Consider the following 25,899-nt stretch of genomic DNA (forward strand, 5'->3'; position numbering starts at 1 on the left):
GACTATTCAACAGATCATATGTTGTCACATAGCGTTTGACTCTATCTCCCCCCAAAAGACAAAGTCCAAACATTTTTGGGGAAAGTGGAGGGGATCTTTTATCCAGGCCTCCTCACCCCATGGGAACTGCCCTCCTGATTCAGTGGGGCCTCACCGCGTGGGAAGGATTGGGTGGGACACTGATTTGCTGACATAGGATGGCAGGACGGGACAGGACACGGCAGAGATGGTGGTAGATGGGGAGGATTGTCATGACACAGTCGGGCAGAGTCAAGGGACAAGGAAGACATGAAGAGGACCCTCTATCCAATACCAGGGACCTGGGCTTCCAGGTCAGGAGATTCACAAATCTGTGCTTTTAGGGGCACCTTTGAAAAATTTCTCTCAACAGTGGACAATGGGTTCTTGGGAAGAGGTGAGAATGTTGACCGCGTGAGGCTGGACGCTCAGCAGAAGGAACTCCAGCCAAGGAGGCCAAGGGCATCTGGACGGCTTTACCTCCATAATGGGACTGGACGCCAGGACCTTCTCTTCGATGTTGGTGTCACTGGCCGAGCCACTGACCGTGGTGAAGTAGCGCATGGCATACTTGGCCGACACCGTCTTGCCGGCTCCAGACTCCCCGCTGACTATGATGGACTGGTTCTTCTCGTCTCTGCAAAGGAAAGGCCCTGGTCAGTCGCTGGCCAAGGAAAGGCACTCCCGCCTTCCAAGGACCCTGTTGACAAGGGTCTGAGCCCAAATTAGGGATAAATGTGAGGGATGGCATGGAAACAGCCCAACTTCCTTCATACACTCTCACAGATCTGAAAGGGGGAGAAAGAAAGGAGTTCTGAGAAGGACTTACAAAGGCCACATACCCTGTTTTATGACCCAGAGGAAGGGGACATACGTATCTTACACTATTTGTAATCACCCGTAAGTTGACCTTGGGGATGATGGGCAAGAGCACCATCACTTTGTTCTACACACATTAGCTTTGCTTCCTTCTCAGCTAGAGAGCCCAGGACCAGAATATGGGCAGTAAAACCCACCTGATTTTGAACCTCACGCCCACTGGTTAGCTGTCCGACTTTGGACAAGGTAGTTTACTTCTTTGACCCTCAGACTACCTTGGTCCAGTCTCTTACAGCTTTGATCTCCAACCACACTCATGCTCTTCTAAGTGGCCACCTAGAACTTAGGGACCACCTAGGTTTCTAATTCATCCTAACACTCCTGCCAGATTAAGTGTCTAAAGCACAGCTCTGAGTGTGCCTTCCCCACTCAAATCAAGGTAACTACTCATCACTTAGCGAGTCAAGTCCAAAGTCCTTAGTTGAGCAGATGAACCCCATCACAATGCACAGCTCAACACTAAAACCTTTGACAAGCGTGGGCAAACTATGGTCCTAAGGACAGAACAGTGGGCCTTCAGTCTAAGGATCTTGCCTGAGCTCTGGCTCTGCTATCGGCAGGCTCTTTGTAAGCCTTAACCACATTAAAGAGGATACCATCTTAGAGATTTGCTGCGAGACTATATGAAATGATGTCTACATTTCGTATAAGACGAGGGTACTGCAGTCCAGCCAAGATGAGCAACTTGCCAGCCTCTGCCATTGATGGTTCTCACTGCCGGAAATCACCTGTAACTTAGAAGCCCAACCCACGTCCAAAGTCTAACCCATCTCAGGCATCCCAGCAGGCAGTTATTTCTCTACCTTCTAAAGTCTCACGTCATCTGCTCTGTGCTGCTTGTAAGGCATTGTCCCATCTCACCTCACACTGACATCAGGCCCTGTGTGGTCATTTTACTTGCTGTGCGACTCTGGGTCACTTCTTTTCTTTGGACCTCTGTCTTTTCATCTTGTCAAATACACGGTTACAACTTGGGACTCCCCCAGTGATTTAATCTGTCTTTGCCATTTGATGATTCCATGATCAAAATTGTAACAGGGAGTAGGGGTGGGAAAAAGCTCTCAGTTTCAATTTTCCATTACTTAGGGTTGGCTGTGGGGGAGATATTTATAAGTATGGAATTCTACCCAATGTCCTTCAAAAACACAACCAATGTATGGCTCCATCCATTCAGCCCAATTACAGACATGACTTAGCCTACTACTTGGGTCTCTGCTTTTCAATAAACCCTTTTCTCCTGAGCCAGGTGAGGTTCCCTTTATAGGCACACCTTGGAGATACTGCAGGTTCATTTCCAGACCACCACAATCAAGCAAATATTCCAATAAAGAGAATATTGCAATAAAGCAAGTCATGTGAATTTTTTGGTTTTCCAGTGCAGATATTTACACTATGATGTAATTTATTAAGGGGCTTCCCTGGTGGCTCAGATGGTAAAGAATCTGCCTGGAATGCAGGAGGCCCAGAAGGTACATAAGAGCATTATTCCAAAAAAAAAAAAAAAATGCACATACTTTAATTTAAAAACATTTTATTAAAAAAAAATGCTAAGCACTCTCTGAGCCTTCAGGCAGTTGCAGTCTTTTGGTTGTTGGGGGTTTTACTGCTGACTGATCAGAGTGGTGGTTGCTTAAGGTAGGGGTGGCTGTGGCAATTTCTTAAGATAAAACAATGAAGTCTGCTGCATGGACAGACTCGACCTTTCACTTGAACACTCAGAAGCCAATGCAGGGTTATCAACTGGCCTAATTTCAATATTGTGTCCCAGAAAATAGGGAGGTCTGAGGAGGTGGGGAGAGATGGGGAAACTAGTTGGTTTTGAAGGCCTGGGCATCAGGCAGGGGCACAGGACTCCTGGGATGAGAACCAGCCGCTCTCCAGCTCCCACGCAGAACACCAGCAACCAACAAGCCCACCTCCCATCCCTGGGCTCACACTGCATCCCTGTCTTGGACACCTGAGAGGCGAGATTTAACTGCTGCTCAACCTTCTGCTCTTCCGGTAAAAATTTCCCACCAAACCACTGCAGCACCTGGGGTTCCCCGAGCAAGGCCAGCCTCTTCTCCATCCCCATATCTGGGTGGGGGCCCCCTGGGCAGGGAAGGGGGGGTGGGGAAAGTGGATGTCAAGGCACCTGAGGTCCCCACTGCAGAGCACTGATCGGCCAGGGAGCCACTGCAGGGACTTTGGGGACATCGTGCTGAAGTGCGGTCTTGTTTGGGTTTTCTGCAGAGAAGAAAGCATCATCCTTGGCCTCCCCACCAGCAACAGGCGCAGAACCACCAGGAAGCACTGCTTCAGCCATCTCCGACTGAGGGAAGCCCCAGAAGAGCTCCAGATATACCGCCCAGCTGTGACAACAAGGCCAGCACGCCCCTGGACGTGTGTGACATCAGTACCCTCATCCGGAACCCCTGCTCTAATTGGCACCATGTGACCACATGCCAGTCACTGAACGAGAGCTCCAGGAGAGCAGGCACTGGCTTTAACCTTGAACCTGCAGGATTCCTAGTGCCAAAGACTCTCCATGGCTCCCTGTTACCCCACCCAAGCCTTCTCCGTGTAAGGGGCACCAGCCTGCACTCGCCCACTTCATCTAGAATCCTGGCAGTCACTGTGGATTCCTCCCTTTCCCTCAAGCCAGTGTGTCTCACTGAATTCACCTCCCAAGACATTCTGCTCTGCTCTCTGGACCTGTGAGTCCCAGCCATCATCTCTAACAAGCATACAATAACAGCTTTCTGACTTTTGCTGCCATCGTCTTGTAATATCAACACACCCTCCTTCGATGACCTTTTGTAGTGAATATGAGGTCGAACCTCGTCCCCTGCTTTAAGCCGTCCAATGGCACCCCTCTGCCCTCTAAGATCCCAGCTCCGGAATCCTGTTCAATACTCTCCATGAACCAGCACCTCTCTTTCCAGCTTTATCATGTGCCACACTTCTCTTTGTTCGCTCCATTCAAGCCACATGGGGCTTTCTTTTTCCTTCCTACTTTTAATCTGCTTGAAGCGATTTCAGTTCAACTTGATTTTCCCTTCTTTGATCTCACAAATCTCAGTGGCTGGTACTCAAACAGAGTCTGCCTTATGGCCACTCACACATTACTACTTCTCATTGTAATTAATTACCACCACCAATTTACATTTAGCCATGTTATGCCTTGCTTCAGTCAGTTCAGTTTAGTCGCTCAGTCGTGTCCAACTCTTTGCGACCCCACGGACTGCAGCACGCCAGGCCTCCCTGTCCATCACCAACTCCCGGAGTTTACTCACTTATGTCCATTGAGTCAGTGATGCCATCAAACCACCTCATCCCCTGTCGTCTCCTTCTCCTCCCGCCTTCAATCTTTCCCAGCATCAGGGTTTTTCCAATGAGTCAGCTCTTCGCCTCAGGTGGCCAGAGTATTGGAGTTTCAGCTTCATCAGTCCTTCCCATGAATACTCAGGACTGATTTCCTTTAGGATGGACTGGCTGGATCTCCTTGCAGTCCAAGGGACTCCCAAGAGTCTTCTGTTTAGGACTCATACGACTACTGGGTACCAGTCTTCTCATTTAAAAAAATCCATTTTAATAATATAAATATTAAGATGTCGCTGTGTTTTTATTTTGTCTTTGGGCCACGGCATTCGGGATCTTAGTTTCCCAATCAGGGGTTTGAACCCGAGCTCTGTGCAGTGGAAGCTTGGAGTCTTAACCACTGGACCGCCAGGGAAGCCCCCCAGTCTTCTCATTTTTAACGAGGATAAAAATGAAGTTTGGGAAGATCCAGGGATATTCCCAGAGTTCTCAGCTAGTAAGACACCAAATGCAAACTTGAACACAGACTTCCTTACCCTGGACAATTTCCCACTGGGGTGTTCTGTGACACCTCTACACCACCATTATAGCACCTTCGTGTGTAACCAAGCACCACTGGTGAATCCCTCCAACAACTCTAGCCTTGAGACATTAGACAGGAATCAGGTGTCAGTGCTGGCTGGCACAGCACCACCTCCTCAGTTAAAACATCACTTCTTTTAGGGTGGTCAGAAGCCCCCGCCTGACCACCCTACCTTCCTAGCACTCAGCATACAGTTTACTAATATTTTCCTTATCTACTTAGCTCTCCTTCTATCCTTGTCTTTCCCATTAGAACGTAAGTTCCATGATGGCCAGTCTCAGATGCGGGGCTTGGATGGACAGGCCAGCACCTGGTTTGTGTCAAGACAGCAAGGGCTATCACGGATGGTGGTCTTCATAGACTGAGGCCACGGTGCCCCCTAGAGGTGTACAATTTACTGCCCACAAACCAAACTTTGTGGTTCCCGCCCTGAGTTCAGTCTCCGGAGCTCATCCATGGGAAGGGGGCTCCCTGTGGGGGCCCCAAGCTTCAAAGAGGTGCAGCTCTCTTTCCGTGGACTGGGCACTCCCTGAGAGGCAGGAAGAGGTGGGAACAAGACCTGCCAAAGCCCCTGACACACAGTGGAGCTGCTAAACAGGAAGGAGGGAATGCCCGGCCTGAGCCTCGCCTAGCAGGAAGGACGCCCTGTCTCTGAACACACATCATTAAGTCCCTCCATCATTTCCCACTCCAGTAACAAATCATCTGAAAATTTAGGTGTGTCAGTAGAATACAGTCTAGTCACTAATGGGATAATCAATCTATTGTTTCTTGCCTGTCTGTGTCTGTCTAGTCTGTAATTACATTTTCAACACCATCATCCCAATGCAGACCATCTCCTATGGTTAAAAAAGAAAAAAACATTTGCACCAGACAGTGGGGATACAAAGAATTTTTAATCAAGAATTTCTGTTCAACACAGACATTTGTGTCAGTACCATGGACAGAGTTAATAACTAGGAGACATGCTAGGAAGACAATTAAAATGAATCTTAGCAGCATGCCAGCTAAAAAAACAATTGATAATACTATATATGGTATGATATTTTCTTTAAAACTCAACAATAAAAAAGAAATATGATGCCTAGGGATACAAACACAATTATATTAACACAAAATAATCTCAAAACCCCATTAGAGTGGGAAAGTCAGGAAAAGTCAGGTAGAGGGCAGAGTCACATTGGGAGGGAAAAAAAACAGGTTCTATGGGAAGCAAAAAGTAAGGTTTGGGGACAGAGATAAGCTAGGATGGAGATAAAGTTAGGTAAAGCTATAGTTTTTCCAGAAATCATGCATGGATGTGAGAGTTGGACCATAAGAAGGTTGAGTGCTGAAGAATTGATGCTTTCGAATTATGGTATTGAAGAAGACTCTTGAGAGTCCCTTGGACAGGAAGAAGATCAAACCAGCCAGTCCTAAAGGAAAGCAACCTTGGATACTCATTAGAATGCCTAATGCTGAAGGTGAAGCTCTAATACTTTGGCTACCTGATGTGAAGAGCTGAATACTTGGAAAAGATCCTGATGCTGGGAAAGATTGAGGGTAAAGGGAGAAGGGGGCAGCAGAAGCTGAGATGGTTAGATAGCATCACCAACTCAATGGACATGAATTAGAGCAAACTCTTAGAGATACAGAGGAGCCTGGGGTGCTGCAGTCCACAAGGTTGCAACAAGTTGGACATGACGTAGCGACAGAACAACAGTCAGTTAGGTAAAAAAGGTACAGAGTGAGGCTGTCTGGGGCTCTAAACAGAGCCTCACAGTTCCAGTGAGTCTAAAGTTAAAGATTTTCTCCCAAGGTTGGGGCATGAGAAAGAACGGTTCTGCTGTGAGAAGGGGCTGGGCCCAGAAAGTGCCAAGTCAGGGATCCCATAAACCCAGTCAACAAGAAAGCCAGGCTCTACGTGGGAATGAGGAGATATGTCCTGGGCAGCTAGAGAGAGAATGCCTATGTCTGCGGCCCTCCATGCTCGGGGCCTAGGCAGGCTCGGGGTGTGAGGCAGGCACAGCAGCATCCCTGAGCATCTCTGCCATCAGGCACCAGTGACCTATCTGCCACACCTTCCCCTCTCCCAGGCAGGGCTATGTGCTCACAGTCTAGAAATCAAGTCAGTAGGGAAGGCAGCCATAAATATTCATGGGAAACTGCTTAATTGGTAGTTAGCAGTCAGAGTCCTAAGTGCCCAGTCAATAAGAGGAAATTGAACCTTCTGACAATGCGGGGGCTACGTACTTAGTGCATTTCATAGCCAAGTATCATGTTTGCACTTTAGTCTCACGGTGGCCCTCTGGGTGCTAAGTTCTATTGATAAACCTCCTAGGTGTAGTGTGATACAAGAAGCAGTGAAATGAATCCGTCTCCTTCCACTTAGTTGCTGTTCCCAGGAGAGGCTGCCTCCTCTCACATGTGAAAGGATCACAGAAAGAACCTCTGGGAACTCAGTCAAGCCCACCCCTCACTGGAAGATAAGCAGGGCAGAGTGACACTGAAATGGGGTGGGGGTCTCCTCGGTGTGGATGGAGATGTCCCAGTACCTCTGCTCTTAAACTGGAAGGGCTGGAAGATGAGCCCTAAGACCTCCTGCTATTCCTGAACTCTGATTCCAGATCCAGGTTACAGCTGAGCTGTGAGGAATATTAATTAATAGTTCACATCAACTGCAGGTACTTGCTAATCTTGAAAATACCCCTGAAAATTCAGAAATCTGTGGGTTTAGTTAGCTTATTAAAAAGCAGAGACATTACTTTGCCAACAAAGGTCCATCTAGTCAAAGCTATGGTTTTCCCAGAAGTCACGTATGGAGGTGAGAGTTGGACTATAAAGAAAGCTGAGCGCCAAAGAACTGATGCTTTTGAACTGTGGTGTTGGAGAAGACTCTTGAGAGTCCTTTGGACTGCAAGAAGATCAAACCAGTCCATCCTAAAGGAAATCAGTCCTGAACATTCATTGGAAGGACTGATGCTGAAGCTGAAGCTCCAATACTTTGGTCACCTGATGCAAAGAACTGACTCATTGGAAAAGACCCCGATGCTGGGAAAGATGGAAGGCGGGAGGAGAAGGGGATGACAGAGGATGAGATGGCTGGATGGCATCACTGACTCAATGGACATGAGTTTGAGTAAACCCCAGGAGTTGGTGATGGATAGGGAGGCCTGGTGTGCTGCAGTCCATGGGGTCACAAAGAGTCGGACATGACTGAGCAACTGAACTGAACTGAGCAACAGAGGCAAGTGTTTCCTGTGATTTTATATTTAACAGAATTATTTGGTCCATGTTATCTTGTGCTGTGCCATGCTTAGTTCCTCAGTCATGTCCAACTCTTTGTGACCCCGTGGACTGTAGCCCACCAGGCTCCTCTGTCTATGGGATTATCTGGGCAAGATTACCTGCAGTACCAAATAAACACTTCTGAAGCTCTCTTTCACTTGGTGCTGGGAATTACTTTACAGTAAAGGAACACATCCAGGTAATATTCAGGTAAAAAGGCTTCTTGTGGGTCAGCAGTCTAGCTCACAGTAGTATCTGAAGCCAGGTGCATCTGAGCACCTCAGTCTAAAGCCCATCCTCTTTCTCTTCACTGCACTCTCTTTGCCAGGCTACCAGGAGATACAAGGTCTTCTTCGATTTCTCTTCTAGAGCCGGCCTCATCCATTCATCTTTTAAATTTAGGAGAACCCTGAATGTCAGTTTCAGCATCTCCTCTCACCTCTCCAGGTTGCGTCTAACATGATCTCATCTTACCTCATCGCTACAAACACCACCCCAAAGCTGTCCACTCTCAGATTTACACCCCAACCCAGATCTCTCCCAAGAGCCAAGCACATATGTGCAGCAACAGTGACACACAGAGGCTGCACAGCTCTCCCCTCGAAGCCTCCATACCCAGGACCAAGCTCCCCCCCCGCCCTCCAGTCTGCTCCTTGTCCTTACTCCTCAAGCACATGGCTTGGCGCCCCATACGGCAATGAGACGGGGACTTGGGAAGGGCCTTTGACTCTTTTCTGCTCCTTACACCACCAGGCAAAGTTGACTGTACTGCCTCGATCCTCTTTTTAATCCATCCCCTACGTCCTGTCCCTCATCCTTTCTTTCCTGGTCCTTTCACAGTATCGTAACCGGTCCTCCCCTGCCTACGTCAGCCCCTACTCAATCCATTCTCCTCACTGCCACTGGAAAGATGTTTCCAAAACACTCATTTGAACATACGTAAGTCAGATGTGAGTTCGATCCCTGGATTGGAAAGATCCCCTAGAGGAGGGCATGGCAACCCATTCCAGTATTCTTGCCTGGAGAATTCCATGGACAGAGGAGCCCGGCGGGCTACAGTCTGTGGGGTTGAGAAGGGTCAGACACAGCTGAGCAAGCATGCACGTAGGTCCCACTGAGCACCTCTCATGAGACACTGGGGCCTGTGTCTGCATCAGGACCCGCAGCATCCCAGGCCCTTTGTGATTTATCCCAAGAGGCCATTCCAGGCAGAGGCGCCAGGCTATGCAAAAGAGAGAAATGGTGTTCCAGGAAGAGGGTGAAGTTTAGGGCACTCGGACCCCAACAGGCAAGTCATGGCCTCTGGCAACGACTGGACTACAAAGAACCGTCGCTTGTTCAGCCCTGGCTGCACACTAGGAGCACACACATGTGGCGCTCAGGAAGCTCCCCCAGTGGACCCCACAACAGATCGCCTGGATCACAACGTCTGGGGTAGAGCCCAGATGTTTGTTTTGTTTTAATTCCACAAGGATTCTGATGTTCTGCTACAACATTAGTTCTGCTAGGATTAAGAACCACTGCTCAACAGCTTAACTAAACGGGTCACGATATAAATATATTCAGGTACTTGTAGACATTCAAATACCTTGTAACTTATTCATGGTTGCTATTAGCCTAATATCATATAACACTGACCTTAAAACAAAGACTAACTTTAAGAGGCTAAACAGTGCATAACGTGTGAGTTTTTTAACCGTTCTTCCTGGCTGTAAACTATAGGAGCCTTTACATTTAAGTCTAAGTTCCAGTTAATGGTTTATTACAGGTCACTTAGAAATTAAAGTAGAGCGTCCTCATTGACTAGACTTATGTGACTGATACCCACCCAGTGGCAGCAACAGTGCAGGTCAGTCGGCACTGGAGTCAGAAGCGCACAGATGCGCGAGCAGGGCAGAGCACGCTGTGGCCTGCCAGCGCCTACGAGCGGGGAGACTCAGAGCTTCACTCCAGCGTTCTGCACCTGGGCTCTACAAATTCCCAACACGCTCACGAATAGAATTCAGGGGCATCATGAACTTAAACGGAATAGAAAGCACGGCTCCATTTAGTTTTACTAAATTCTAACAATTTTAACATTTCTGCCAATTAAGAATATAGCCAAATGTGAAATCTAAAAAAATTACACAAATGAACTTATTTATAAAACAGACACACAGACACAGAAGACAAACTTATGATTATCAAAGGGGCAAATGGGGAGGGATACACACTGGATTAACAGACACACACTGTTACACATATGATATAGGTCCTACTATATGGTACAGAGAATTATATTCAATATCTTGCAATAACCTATAATGGCAAAGAATCAGAAAAAAAAAATATATATATATAACAAGATCACTTTGCTATATACCAGAAACTAACATAACACTGTAAATCAGCTGTGTTAGTCACTCAGCCACGTCCAACTCTTTGCAACCCCATGGACTGTAGCTTCTGTCCATGGAATTCTCCAGGCAAGAATACTGGAGTGGGTTGCCATTCCCTTCTCCAGGGGATCTTCCAAATCCAGGGATTGAAACTGGGTCCCCTGCACTGCAGGCAGATCCTTCATCATGTGAGCCATCAGGGAAGCCCCAGATCAACTATACTTCAGTTTAAAAAATAAACAAAAAAGAATAGTCAAAAACAGGGAGCAGAATTAGCAGGACCTGTCTTGGCACCCCACTCCAGCACTCTTGCCTGGAAAATCCCATGGACGGAGGAGCCTGGTGGGCTGCAGTCCATGGGGTCGCTAAGAGTTGGGCATGACTAAGCGACTTCACTTTTGCTTTTCACTGTCGTGCATTGGAGAAGGAAATGCCAACCCACTCTAGTATTCTTGCCTGGAGAATCCCAGAGACAGAGGAGCCTAGTGGGCTGCCGTCTATGGGGTCACACAGAGTTGGACACGGCTGAAGCGACTTAGCAGCAGCAGCAGCAGTGACTTTGACACCATATTATATTACAATTGCTGCAGATATCATTAAATATTTACACTCATCACTACTTCAAAATTATGGTTATTATTAGATCTGCCACTAATGCATTAACCATACCTTATATTTACTTTATCACAAACTTCCAAAATAATTTGTTAAGTTCAGTATAATCAGTCCTTTGCAATTGTACATATTATATTTGATACATTTAAATGTTTCAAATGGAACAAAAATGGTTAAGAGTCCCTCCTTCCCTTTTAAAAAATGTTTTTCTTTTCCTGATTGCAAAATCATGCCTCTTTGCACAGCATTAATGACAATGACTTTTCAAGGAAACCATGCCCACGTTTTGTCAGTTCTGCTGCATTTTTCAAGGGCCAATAAGAAACATCACTAAGTGCGCTGATAGAGGTGGGAGGTAGATTTCAGAGACTCCTAGGATAAGGGGCAAGGTTCTCTCCACTGGAATACATTGTAGCGCAAGTTGGTATATAAACTTTCAGGCCTCAAAGCTCACCAAAAGACTGACACTCAGTGTCTGCATCTTATTGCTCTGAACAGTCCAACATCGCCCTTAGCAGGGCAAGGATTTTGAGGTGTACTTTCTAGTAAGTTCCTGAGTGATACTGATGCTGCTGGTCTGAGCACCCAGCATCACTATCCCTTGGCTGGTTTGAAGTTCATGATTTTCTCATGTGGCCATGAAATTATATAGCACCTGGACCTAAGGCCAAATCTGCTTTAGTTGTTCTGGGGAGTCTATTCTAGAGGGAAAAAAGCTGGCTCAAGAGACAGTGTCTGCAGATCCATCTCACCCTCCAGCTGCTACAAAGGCTCTGACAGGTCCCCACTGGAGAGGCTCTCACAGGGTTTAGCTTCTTCTGTAGCCTTCCTCTCCTAAATGCAACCACCCCAGCCTCCTGGCCCAGAAACCGTCCAGCCTTTCACGTATGAGACACTCAGGATCGAGTGGAGGTGGGAAAGCGCCCGGCTATGTTAGCAGCTGACAGGCCCCAGGGCAGACTGAGGACCAACCAGAGGCTGGTGCCCAGAGACATTCAACAGTTCACGATGAGTGAACATGCTCTAAGTGAAAAAAGAGAAGCAAAAGAGAGTCTGGCTACAGAAGGGCACTACTAATTGCAGTCATTTGTGTCAGCTACTTAATGTTTATGCCTAAATCATCATGTAGCACAATGATTATGAACATCATTAAACATATCAGGCTAATTCTGCTGTGAGGTCTACTCAGTTATAAAAATAAAGGCTCGACCTTCACAGTGTTTTCCCTACACAGCTTAAAAAAATTAGACCACTGAGTGCACAAGCTTGGACATCCAGCCCAGCACTCTTTCTATGATGCAAGGACCCTTCAAACACATCATGTGTTCAAGCACATAAGAGGTCACTTCATAAAACAATCTGCTTCAAACTGAAGGCATTCAAGCAAAGACAGAACTGACCTCACAGCTTAGTAGATAATGTTGGAATTATCTACATGGAACTGCTGGGCTCAGAGCAAATGCACCTGAATGGTAGCTCTGGTTATTTACCAGTAGCACACTCATACATGGGTTTCTTTAGTACAACATCCCAAGTCTGTGGGTCCTAGAATACCCAGTGGGTCTCTAACCACTTCTGAGTCCTCTAAAGAAAGACTCACTTTAATGAGCTGAAAGACCTAATAATGGAAAGCAAGTCAATAATTCATTATGCTGTCAGGAAAACTCATCGCTCTCAAAAGTACCCCTAACAAAAGTAAACTTGAGAAAGGCTTCTCCCTTCTCTCAGCCCACACTTTCAATACATTCTTAGATCTGTCTCATCTGGGAAATGCTACCTGCAGGTCTAAATGTGCCAGCCCCACTCCTGTGAGCTCAGCCAAGGCATCTTCCCCACCTGCATCCACTCCGTGAGCTGTTAAGACGGCAGATGAAACCATTTTAATAAGTGAACCAACTACAGCTGGCCCTTCAGCAACAAGTGTGAACTGCGTGGGAACAGGGACACACAGATTTTTTTTTCAGTAGTAAATACTACTGCTGCTGCTGCTGCTAAGTCACTTCAGTCGTGTCCGACTCTGTGCGACCCCAGAGATGGCAGCCCACCAGGCTCCCCCATCCCTGGGATTCTCTAGGCAAGAATACTGGAGTGGGTTGCCATTTCCTTCTCCAGTGTATGAAAGTGAAAAGTCAAAGTGAAGTCGCTCAGTCGTGTCCGACTCTTCGCAACCCCATGGACTACAGCCTACCAGGCTCCTCCATCCATGGGATTTTCCAGGCAAGAGTACTGGAGTGGGTGCCATTGCCTTCTCCAAGTAAATACTACAGTACTGGACAACTTGTGGCAGGTTAAATGGGAGCACCCATGGATGGTAGGGGCCAACTCTAAGTTATATGAGGATTTCATCCGTGCAGAGTTGGTGCCCCAAACCCCACATTGTTCAGGCATCAGCTGTACACTTGTATCAAGTTCTGAACTCCCGCAACAGCAGCTTCAGGCCCAAAATCGACTATCTTCTGGAGAGGATCACAGGACCTGCAGTTATAGCGCTGGGTGAGAGAGTAACTGAGATCTTGACAGATAGTACCTACTGATGGCTCACCTCCCTGCCCTCTCTCAAGGCCTTTTTATATTGTAAGTGGCCAAGAGTTACCCAACAGAAAACCCAGGTAACAGGGATGATCAAAGTTCACAGCAGTCAGTGTCAACTCTACAACACGATCACATCTACAACATCAGTTTACCCTCCTGCTGACCACGGGAGGCAGGTTACGCAACACGCTCTCACCCACTTTCCAGGCCCAATAACCTGTACAAAGTGGAAGAAAGTACCTTATCCAAAGCCAAGGTTTCCTTGACAAAGTCCCAATGGCTCCATCCCCCTCCTCAGTCAAGCCCAGCCAAGGGTGTGGCACTCAACACTTCCCAGAGGTTACAGCCTACATGCCGTCTGACAGGGTGGTGGGTCAGTGTGGGCAAGAACCCACGAATTACAGTTTGACTTCTGAATCAGGAATCTCTAAGCTCAACTTGAGTGTCTACAAACCTCTCAGCAGTCAAAAGGGGAGGAAAAAAAAAAAACCATGGTGATGGGAAAGGGGACTCAGCTGTCCACCAGTCAGGTGGCAATTCTTTACTACATACCTGCATGGGGTCCCATTCTGAGCTTTCCAAGGAAGTACTTGAGAACAGCTCCCTTGAGGAGCTGACTCTCAGAGGGACACCCAGCACACCTAGAACAAAAGACAGCATTGTGCTGCAAAGTACAGAAGAGAACTCCAACAGTCTAAGATCCACGAGGGCTGAGACCCGAGAGAAAGACCCCTGGAGAAACTTGTTAGATGTCAATGTCGATTGCCTTCAGGTTCATCTTTACCAAGAGCTACAAGTTCTCAGCGACGGAAGAGAAGCTCAGAGTTAGGAATTAGCTGTGCAGTAGCTTCACAGGATGGCGACTTAGGAGAGTTTCCCCTTGTTTTTTCTTGAAGGATAAGCTGGGGGGAGGGGGAGCAGTTCAGAGTAGTTTATGCAAAAACCTTCCTTATTGTGGGGAAAAGAATCCTATGTTACAATAAACTTCGTTTTGTGTCAAAAATTCGACAATGTCTCCCTACAAGCAGAAGGACTGTTCTAATGCAGCTAATTGACTTTGGGAAGATTTTGAGTTCTGAATATTCACAGGCTTTAAGGGCCAGGTAATTTAATTAAAATAATCCTCAAATACTCCCAGGACCAGAATTTGCTTGCTGTTCAAATCGTTAAAAAAAAAAAAAAAAACATTCTAGGCTTTCCTTTAATAAAGCTTAAATGCTGCGATCTGGCTGTTTTTAGTAATGGTTGTGAAAAAGCCCCTTGTCAGTTGCAAAAATCCCAAATGGTGAAGTCTTTTAGTGTTATTTTTAGTGCCATTTATCAAGATCCACAGGAGTTTTAAATGGTAAGTTACAGACACACTGGAGCAGCAGGTGTGCTCAGGGAGAGGGAAGCCCAGCTTCCTGGGAGTCAGTTACCACCTATCTGTGAGGACCCAGGTAGTCACATTTTATCACCTCATCTACTGGAGCACTCCTCCCTGCACCCCCACTGTGAGTGAGCATCACCCGTGGAAGGAGATGCTCCCGCTGGAAGGAGGTGCTCCTGCTGGGAGAAGGTGCTCCCGTTGGAAGGAACACGTTTTCCTTCTCTGATCTGAGTGCCAAGATTGTACTCCACCCCATATTCATAAAAATGCTGACCTGGAGCATCCTAACATTCTTGCTGATACCATGGTCTCCTCCGGGGCCTGGAAGTACTACAAAGCTCCAAGACTGGGAGGCTTACTCGGCCAACCTGCTCAGCAACCACAGCCTGGTGCATTTTGCTGAGTCATGTTCAGGCTTCTTGACTCGTGGAAAAGGGACACAGGGAAAGGGCCAAAGATGAGAGGTGTCACGCAGTGGGCAAGGCCTTCAGAACCCAGGAAAGCAAGTTCAGAGAGCTGACAACCTCGAGTCTGAGATGGGCCTTTCTGCCCAGCTGCTCAAATGTTTCCTCTTTAATCCTCTTCTCTTCCAGCTTCATTTCTTTGCTGTGCCTGACTCTCAGGATCTAGTCCTATGTGAACTCAAGACCTAAATGTTTTCTTGTTAAACCCGTGTTTTATACTTAATGAAGCTTAAATCTATAAATCAGGCTTACAACTTGGAGAAACCCACTTCTAAATAAACAGATTTATATACATATTGGTTAGCATGTATGGTACTGAATTCTTCTCCAGGTGGTGTATACCTACTGAACTACAAACAAATGTTTTTGGACAGGATTCTTCACAACATAGTATTATTTACAGTTATCGCCCTGTTCTCATCCCACCTGTCTCAACCTCATTTATCAAGTCTAGTATGATGATATCAAGTGTTCCCATTTAAGAAATGTAGTTCCTGCTCACCTTTTCTGTAAAATAGCATCCCTACATCTGCTTTCTGCCTTTTATTAATTTTTTTTTTGGGGGGGGGGAGGTAACAGCTTTACTGAGATATGATTCAAATATCATATGGTTCACCCATTTAAACTGTATAAATTCAATGATTTTTAGTATATTCACAGAATTGTGCAACCATCACCAAAATCAATCTGAGAACTTTGTCGTCACTACAAAAAGAAGCTCTGTCCATTCCCAGTCACTTCCCATCGGTCCCCCTGACGCCAGGCATTCACTAATCCACTCTCTGCCTCTCCCTATTCTAAACTTTCATGTGAAGGGAACCATGATCTTCTGAATGGTCTCTTTCATTTAGTCTGTTTTCAAAGTTTATCCATGTTGCTGCATGTGTCAGTTCATCACTCCTAATTTTTAAGGCCGAACAACATTCTGTTCTACAGATATAACATTTTTGTTTTTCATTTTTCAGTTGGAGGACATTTGGGTTGTTGCCACTTTGGGGGGCATTACAGGTAAATAGAAATATTCACAGACAGTGTTTAGTGTGAACATGCTTAAATTTTTCTTGGTTATAATAGAAGTTTTGCATATTTGAAGGATACTTTGCATACTTGAAAGTATGCGTAGCTTTGCATACTTGAAAGTGTGTGTAGCTTTGCATACTTGAAGGATAGGCACTGAAAATCCCCTTCATTTTGAGCTCATCAAAATCTACCTGTTGAGTCAGAAGGTGAGAGCAATCACTTCTTGGCCTTTTGGTTAAGATTAAGTGTAAAAGGTAAGACAGCATACTATTCAGGAACAATTCTAATCTCTTCAGTCTCTAATAAGTTATTTTTGGTGCCATTTTTAATTAGCTAAGATGGATTAATTAAATTCCTTAATTCTGAGGTATTTTATCTGACAAATAAAACAGTACACCTTTTATGTCAAGTATTTATCAACTGCTAAAAGAAACTGACTGTAGACTGATTTGACTTTCCTAACTCCTAAAACATACCACAATGTTAAACTTTCAGTTTTGGAAAATTCAAGCATCTCTTAACATAGGACCTGATATGGGAATTTCAATACGACTAAAAATCACTGCAGATGGTGACTGCAGCCATGAAATTGAAAGACGCTTACTCCTTGGAAGAAAAGTTATGACCAACCTAGATAGCATATTCAAAAGCAGAGACATTCCTTTGCCAACAAAGGTCTGTCTAGTCAAGGCTATGGTTTTTCCAGTAGTCATGTATGGATGTGAGAGTTGGACTGTGAAGAAGGCTGAGTGCCAAAGAATTGATGCTTTTGAACTGTGGTGTTGGAGAAGACTCTTGAGAGTCCCTTGGACTGCAAGGAGATCCAACCAGTCCATTCTGAAGGAGATCAGCCCTGGGATTTCTTTGGAAGGAATGATGCTAAAGCTGAAACTCCAGTACTTTGGCCACCTCATGTGAAGAGTTGACTCATTGGAAAAGACTTTGATGCTGGGAGGGATTGGGGGCAGGAGGAGAAGGGGACGACATAGGATGAGATGGCTGGATGGCATCACTGACTTGATGGATGTGCGTCTGAGTGAACTCTGGGAGTTGGTGATGGACAGGGAGGCCTGGCGTCCTGCGATTCATGGGGTCGCAAAGAGTCGGACATGACTAAGCAACTGAACTGACTGATTCAGGTAGCTCTTTTGTTTCTGTTTTGGTCATCCAACCTCAAATGAGTTCAAATGGGATGCTTTTAGAATGGTTTTCCCCCTTCAGTCACTCATATCCTTTTGTTTGATGATACTTCTATCCATTTTAGTGTACTTTCCTTATGCCATGAAAAACTTCACATTTGCATGTAGCATGTTCCTTTAAAAGACACATTGATTGAAAACTTATATCCATGCAAAAACCTGCAAACAGCTGTTTCCAGCAGCTTTATTCATAATTGCCCCAACTTGGAAGCAACTAAGATGCTCTTCAGCAGGTGAATGGATAAACTGTAGCATATCCAGAAAATGGAATATTAATCAGTGCTAAAAAGAAATGAGATATCAAGCCATGAAAAGACAATGGAGGATAATTAAATGTGTATTACTCAACTAAAGAAGCCAATCTGAAAAGGCTTCTTACTGTACAATTCCAACTATATGGCACTCTAGAAAACATATAACTATGCAGACTGTCAAAAGATCAGCAGTTGATAGGGGTGGTGGAGGATGATTAGGTAAAGCATAGAGGACTTTTTATTAGGACAGTGACAATATTCCACATGACACCATAATGATGGATACATGTCATCGCACATTTGTGCAAACCTATAGAGTATACAACACCAAGAATGACACCAAGTATGACCCCTAAGCTACACTACAGGCTTTACACACTTCTGACGAGTCAATATAGGTTCATCAGCTGTAACAAATGGACCACTCTGGCGGCGGATGTGGATAATGAGGGAGGCTAAATTCTCCAAGCCAGGCTTCAGCAATACGTGAACCGTGAACTTCCAGATGTTCAAGCTGGTTTTAGAAAAGGCAGAGGAACCAAAGATCAAATTGCCAACATCCACTGGATCATCGAAAAAGCAAGAGAGTTCCAGAAAAACATCTACTTCTGCTTTATTGACTATGCCAAAGCCTTTGACTGTGTGGATCACAATAAACTGTGGAAAATTCTGAAAGAGATGGGAATACCAGACCATTTGACCTGCCTCTTGAGAAACCTATATGCAGGTCAGGAAGCAATAGTTAGAACTGGACACGGAACAACAGACTGGTTCCAAACGGGAAAAGGAGTATGTCAAGGCTGTATATTGTCACCCTGCTTATTTAACTTATATGCAGAGTACATTATGAGAAACGCTGGGCTGGAAGAAGCACAAGCTGGAATCAAGATTGCTGGGAGAAATATCAATCACCTCAGATATGCAGATGACACCACCCTTATGGTAGAAAGTGAAGAAGAACTAAAAAGCCTCTTGATGAAAGTGAAAGAGGAGAGTGCAAAAGTTGGCTTAAAGCTCAACATTCAGAAAATGAAGATCATGGCACCTGGTCCCATAACTTCATGGGAAATAGATTGGGAAACAGTAGAAACAGTGTCAGATTTTATTTGGGGGGGCTCCAAAATCACTGCAGGTGGTAATTGCAGCCATGAAATTAAAAGATGTTTACTCCTTAGAAGAAAAGTTATGACCAACCTAGATAGCATATTCAAAAGCAGGGACATTACTTTGCCAACAAAGGTCCATCTAGTCAAGGCTATGGTTTTTCCAGTGGTCATGTATGGATGTGAGAGTTGGACTGTGAAGAAAGCTGAGCACTGAAGAATTGATGCTTTTGAACTGTGGTGTTGGAGAAGACTCTTGAGAGTCCCTTGGACTGCAAGGAGATCCAACCAGTCCATTCTGAAGGCGATCAGCCCTGGGATTTCTTTGGAAGGAATAAGGCTAAAGCTCAAACTCCAGTACTTTGGCCACCTCATGTGAAGAGTTGATTCATTGGAAAAGACTCTGATGCTGGGAGGGATTGGGGGCAGGAGGAGAAGGGGACGATAGAGGGTGAGGTAGCTGGATGGCATCACGGACTCGATGCACGTGAGTCTGAGTGAAGTCTGGGAGTTGGTGATGGACAGGGAGGCCTGGCGTGCTGCCATTCATGGGGTCACAAAGAGTCAGACACAACTGGGTGACTGAACTGAACTGAATACATGTATGGGGGCAGAGGCTAAATGGTAAATCTCTGTACCTTCCTTTCAATCTTGTTCTTAAAAAGTCTTAAAAATAAAAGATGTTAATGTTTTAATTTCTTAGGTTTTTCATTCCGTGTACAGTTTAAAACTTATTTCTTTGAGGCCATGTGTTTGAGAAAAGTCTCACATTCATCATGAAGGGTCAAATCTGATGATCATCTTGGTCAAGCATGAGAAGCATGAGGCGTGAGGTCATTCTCAGTTCATATCAACACACACAGACACACACACAGACACACACACACACACACACACACGCGTGCGCAGGAAGATCTATAGGTCTGACTATGGCCCGGGAAGCTGGCCCTTCCACTGAAGGCTAAAAGGAGCACTGGCCTTGGGGTCTAGTACCCTGGGGCCCCAGCACAAATTCAGGACAGGGCCCAGCCAGTCTCCTCTCCTCCTTGACACTCCATTTCATCTTCTGTAAAATAAACAGGTTAGACAGAAAAATATCTTAAGCATGCATGCAGCTGTCAAAATCTGATTCTCTCTCTATCCCACCTGTGACAAGTGCAAGGGGACCTGGGGGAGAGACTATAGCCACCAACCAAGCAGAGGTGCCAGATCCACTGCGCCTCCAACGCCATACTCCTGCTCACCAAGGGCACCCGCCGCAGGCTCCCTGGAAATGCTGCAGTGCCATCGCCGCCGCCTTAGCATCTGTCCCCCCAGAGGTTCAGGCACCTCATCTGGCTGCTCACCCGACTGTGCATCAGTAAGCTCACAGCACACACACCAGGTTCAGGTTCAAGCTTTCTTTTCCCTGAGTACATGTGACTTATTCCTATCTGGGGATTCCCTGGGCACATCTCCATTATGAGAGACATTAAAGTCCACAAGTGATTCGTCCAAAATGTCAGTACCTACCATGTGCTAAGATAACAGGAATTGAGAGGAAAAAGCCTGGAACAGTTCAACTTCCTGACACCATGTCTATCAATCTTCCTACAGCATCAGCACCCAGCTTATCTCTCCTTTTTCTCCAACAACTGGAGAATCCTACTTTCTTGGAGGTAAATGTCAGCATCTTGGCTCTGGATCCCACCCCCATGTCTTCCAATATTCATTGGAAGGACTGATGCTGATACTAGCTGAAGCTCCAATACTTGGGCTACCTGATGCAAAGAGCCAACTCACTGGAAAAGACCCTGATGCCAGGAGAGATTGAGGGCAGGAAGAGAAGGAGGTGAAAGAGGACAAGATGGTTGGATGGCTTCATCGACTCAATGGATGTGAGTTTGAGTAAACTCTGGGAGACATGAAGGGCAGGGGAGCCTGGCATGCGAGTTGGACATGATTAAGTGACTGAACAACCACCACCACCACCTTTTCAGAGCTAATTTCAGTGTCTTGGCCCTGGATCCCACCAAAGCTGGTAGAGTCTGGGATTCCACTACCAGTTATCCCCTTTCTCTGTCTCGCCAACTCCTCCCAACTGTCAACCTCTCTCCCCCAGCTAGTTCCTTCCCATCAGCATTTTAACATTCTGAAACCATTAACATGAAAAGAAACATGTGCTAACACTTCTTCCTCCCCTGCAGCATAGAGGGTGGACTTGGGAGGTAAAAAAAGAAACACAGGCAAGACTGAGGCCCCTTCAGAGGCCGCAGCAGTAACTCAAATGGAAGGTGAGACCCTAAACTCAGCCGTGGTGGTAGAAATGGAAGGCATTAGACTCGAGGTATATTTGAAAGTTGTGACATACAGGACATTTTCTCTTTCAGATAACACATGTATTTTAATAGTTTTTTTGAGTCATAGCTGAGAAATAGAGTAACACTTTAAATAAAGTGATATGCCAAGGAGACAGATATTTTTATGCAGGAGAATTCTGGTCAGCCATCTAGTTAATATTAAATAGTTACTCATCTGCTCTGAGAATTTAAAGGGCTGCAGACATCTCCAGGGCAGACACTTTGGTACCCAGAGCATTCTTTAGGTTCACCCAGAAGTTGCCCACATACACAGAGATGGGGTACATCAAATGTGCAGAGACATGATAAGAACAGGGGAAAAGCAAAGACAGTATTTGCTTGAGACCCACTGCGGGCTCTGCACTCTAGAGTACATATATGGGCATCCACCAAGGATGAATTATCTGCTGCTCTATGGTCATCCACAGAAAAGAGTCAGGCGTCCAACAGGGCAGCTCACACAGCCTCCCAGCAGACACCAGCACGCAGCAGCCATGAAAACTTCCCATCGGATGGAGCAAATTCATTAGCGCAGGCCCAGCCCCGCTGCGGGCATTCTGCTACAAACCCAGGTTCTCCAGATTCAGCCATACAGACACACCGAAGGGGGCAAAACAGCAGGGGCCCTGCAGCAGCAGAAGGAATTCCAGCACCGGTTCTGCCTCTCACGAGCTTGGGGATGTTGGTCAAGCCCCTCAGAGCCTCAGGTCTCAACAGCCCACCTTTCCACGCTCCTTGAGTTTCAGTGGGGAGCCATGAAGTAAGGGAGATCAAAGACACCTGAGAACCAAGGGTGGGATAAACATGAGGGGTACAAAGGATGTGAAGGATCATGTTGAGCATTTGGGGCAGAGCAATGGAAGGCAGGATGGGAGGCAGTTCTTGGCTGCACAGGACTGCCAGGCCCATTGCAGGCTGCTCCCGGTTCCTAAGGCACATCCGGTCAAGGCAGTAACACCATCAGTGCACTGCCCAATCAGTGGGCTCCACACTTCCACCCCGTTTGTGCCTAACAAGACTCGTACCTACATTTCCAACTGCTCCTAAGAAGAAGGCATGAACCCCATCACCTTTAAGGGGTGATCATCACCTCCTTTAGGTTCTTCTTCCTCCACCAGATCTCCAAATGCCCAGTTTCCTTGGGATTAGATTTTGGGAACTTGTCTCAACAGTCTCTCCCAGGATGACATCATCCATTCCCTAGGCTTTAAGCCCCACCTATAGGCCAAGACCTTTCTCAATTCTGTCACAGACTCAACCACTAGATAGCTTTATTTGGATATCAGGGGTGGGGGATCATGAGTGAGACAACTCCCAAATAAAAAGCACCTCCTATACCCTTCCCCTATCTTTCTGGTCTCAGTAAGTATAACTTCTATCTACCCAGTTTCCCAAGCCAGAAACCCAGGAAACATCTTTTCCAGGGAGGCAGGAGACCAGAGTGGCCAAGAGCATGGAGTTGGGAATTAGGGGGCCCAGGGTCCCATCAACCCTGCTAACTGCCAGCTACGTGCCTTAGGCAAGATGCGTGACTTCCGTGGTTACCCTGACAAACCTATACAATTGAGTTAGTGCCGCAATAACAATAAAGTACTGCTCATACCTCATTTATGATCTTAAAGAACATTCTATGTTGTCATGCACATCAACAAAGTAGGGAAAGAGTTTTGAGACACACTAATGTACTTTCCTCTTTTACATTCCTTTACATAGCATTCTCCTGCCTCAAATCAAGGCATTCATTTGTATCCAAATGATTAGGATTGTTACAACAGGAAGGCAAAGACAAAGGGTTTCCTGGTGGTTCAGACAGTAAAGAATCCACCTGCAATGCGGGAGACCTGGGTTCAATCCCTGTTGGAAGGATCCCCTGGAGAAGGGAATGACAACCCACTCCAGTATGCTTGCCTGAAGAATTCCATGGACAGAGGACCCTGGCAGCCTACAGTCATGGGGTCACAAAGAGCTGGACACGACTGCTCCACTAACATGTACTAAATACAAAGGGAAAGTGCCAAAGTTCACCTTCTGACTGTCTGAACATGATTTTTGAGTACCTAGCATGGTGATTGTCTTGGAATTCTGCCTGCTATTGTGAGAAATTAATTAGAATTTTGTTAAATTTCTACTCTTGAAATCAAGAGCCAGGCTTAGGGGAAAGTGAACATTGGTTTCACTGTTAAGTCATAGACAAAGAGAACTCGAGTTGTGAAGTGAGGGGAACCAGGAGAGGCTTCTGGTAACCTCTATGCTTAAATGGACAGTGCCACTTAGCAATGTGATCTGGACAGGGTCTACAACCACGGCAGGTCCACAACAGACCTCACAATGGTTGGTACCAAAGTGTGATCATCATCCAGAACCACGGTGTGGATGGGAAGCACTGGACGATTTTGGTTGACTCATTGTCAATCATCACAGCAAGAAACTATTAATAAACTTCCATTAATGCAGCACCTAAGTATTTATGTCCCAGGATAGTAGGAGACGGCCACCACCTTCTCCTCCGGTCAGCCTAGATCTGCACTCTTGGCTTAATCACAGATGCCACATTTCATGAGGTATAGTGAAAGACTGGAATGTATTCAAAGGCAATCAAATAGGATTCTGAACATGAGGAATGCTAACCAGACCAGAAAGAGTCTTGCTTAGTGAAGAAAAGACTAAAGGTACATACATTCCCAGACCAATCTGCTCTGCTGGCTACCCCAGAAGACAGGCAGGAACTGTCCAGGGTGGGAGGAAGTGACAGTAAGATATCTGCTCACCCCTAAGTTTCAAACAGTGGAATGAGGGGGTCTAGAACTTTCCAGAAAGACTAAGTACCACAATACTGATGATGCTGAAAAGGAACTCCTGTCCTAGACAATATGACCTCAAAAGCTTTCCAACTCCAAGTGCATAACTCTTAAAAATTCTGTGCGTTTCATGAACATATACTCTGCAAAATAACAGAATCTACAAATACAAGCAAGCAAAGTGAACGGCACTGTAGAAATGACAACCTCATACGGCTGGGAAGACAAATCTCTGCCTTGGGTTGCTGAGCTAGAGTTCCTACACACCAGGCAATTATGATGGATCAATATGTGCAACGACAAATGGAACAAAACTCTAGGAGCCCAACGACCCAGTGGGGAAGCAGAACCAACTGGAGTGAGTGTTTATTGATCCCCGATATCTTAGCTGAAGGCTGGTACTACACGTTTAAGCTAAATGCAGCTAGACACCACATAGTCCACACACCTGCATTTATTAAGATGTCCCCAGCAACCTCTCCGTAAGCACAGGGTTGGGGTAAAGTCCTGTTAGCCTCTAAGGATAACTAATTAGCAAGTGCTGGATACTAGGATGTCCCCCTGGCTCTTCATCACTCTGCTACTAGGTCCAAGGCATTTTCTAAAAAGACACCCCATACTTCTAAATACTCTGGTACTTGCTCTTCAGAAGAAGGTTAACTCCCTTTTCAACCAAAAGGGATAACTCTTTAAAGCAGGTCATTACTCATGAGGCATTTTGTTCTCTAGTTCTGGGAATACAGAGGACTGAATTAATTTCCAACATGTTTTGGCTGTAGGTGCCCCTCCTCTGGCTTCCAAAATCATTGATCTATGATTGGGGCAGGAGCCAGGCAGACTCAAAAAGCATTTGCTTTTAAATCTGTCCACTGATTCTAAAGGACACTAACGCAGGGCTTTCTCTTGGACATGCTGCATACCCTGCGCACTTTCTACAATGCTCCCCAGGCACAAAAGCGTCCCCTCACGCCCTGAAACTCTGCTGGTGACAAAGACCAGGTGGGGCACCTACGTTACACAGGTGGTTTCAACAAAGTTCTTAACCCAGCTTCACTAAGATAGCATCTGGGAGTGTTTATAGCAATCTGAGCACCACGTGATTAACCTGACCTCTAGGGGTGAGGCCTGGGCACGGGTAGTTTAGAACCTTCCAGGTAATTCTCCTGTGCAGGCAGGGTTGAGAGTCACTGCAGAAAGCTAGGCATCTGCTAAATTTGGAGGATCCAAAGACTTCTCTCCCCAGTTCTACCAAGCTTTCAAATTCCGTAACTTCTTCCCTTGATCGAAGTCTACTCTCAGATTCTTAATTCCTATTGAGATGCTGAAAGCAACCAGGCAGAGCTTAAAGACTGAGGAGACTCTTAACACCAGTGACATGGATTCTTTTTGTGGGCACCAGTTCTGTATCCCCCAGATCAGAGAGACTCATCTATTTCAAAAGTTCCCCAAACAGGTGTCCAAAGACGAGAGTTTCTGAATCAGTTGTAGAGTTTAAAAAGATACTTTGGTTTCACCCATGAACTTCTGATTCAGTAAAGCAGGTGTGTGTGTGTTGGGGCAGGGGGTGGGTAGATTTCCTCTGTGCCTCTGAAATGAAGCCCCTGAGGGAGCCTCTGCACATTCCTTCCATGGGCAAGGACGGTGCTAGGATTCAGTTCTGACAACTGCTCTCCTTTATAAAGGACCTCCCCAAGGCTTTCTTCTTTTTCGAGACAAAACACTGTCCGTTGTCACCCTGGAACCCGTGTTCTAATGTAATCAGAGAGCTACTAAGAGAGCAG

General features: G+C 46.0%; 1 protein-coding gene across 1 annotated transcript in view; it reads right to left on the reverse strand.

Annotated features, from left to right (window-relative positions):
* Nucleotides 1–25,899, reverse strand: part of MYO5B (myosin VB) — a 197,923-nt gene that overhangs the window by 141,460 nt on the left and 30,564 nt on the right. The window contains exon 5 of the mRNA XM_068993666.1: nucleotides 499–655. Coding sequence (XP_068849767.1) covers nucleotides 499–655 — 157 coding nt within the window. The remainder of the gene's footprint in view (nucleotides 1–498; nucleotides 656–25,899) is intronic.

The sequence above is a fragment of the Capricornis sumatraensis genome, chromosome 21 (assembly GCF_032405125.1).
Source record: "Capricornis sumatraensis isolate serow.1 chromosome 21, serow.2, whole genome shotgun sequence".
Taxonomy (NCBI): Eukaryota; Metazoa; Chordata; class Mammalia; order Artiodactyla; family Bovidae; genus Capricornis; species Capricornis sumatraensis.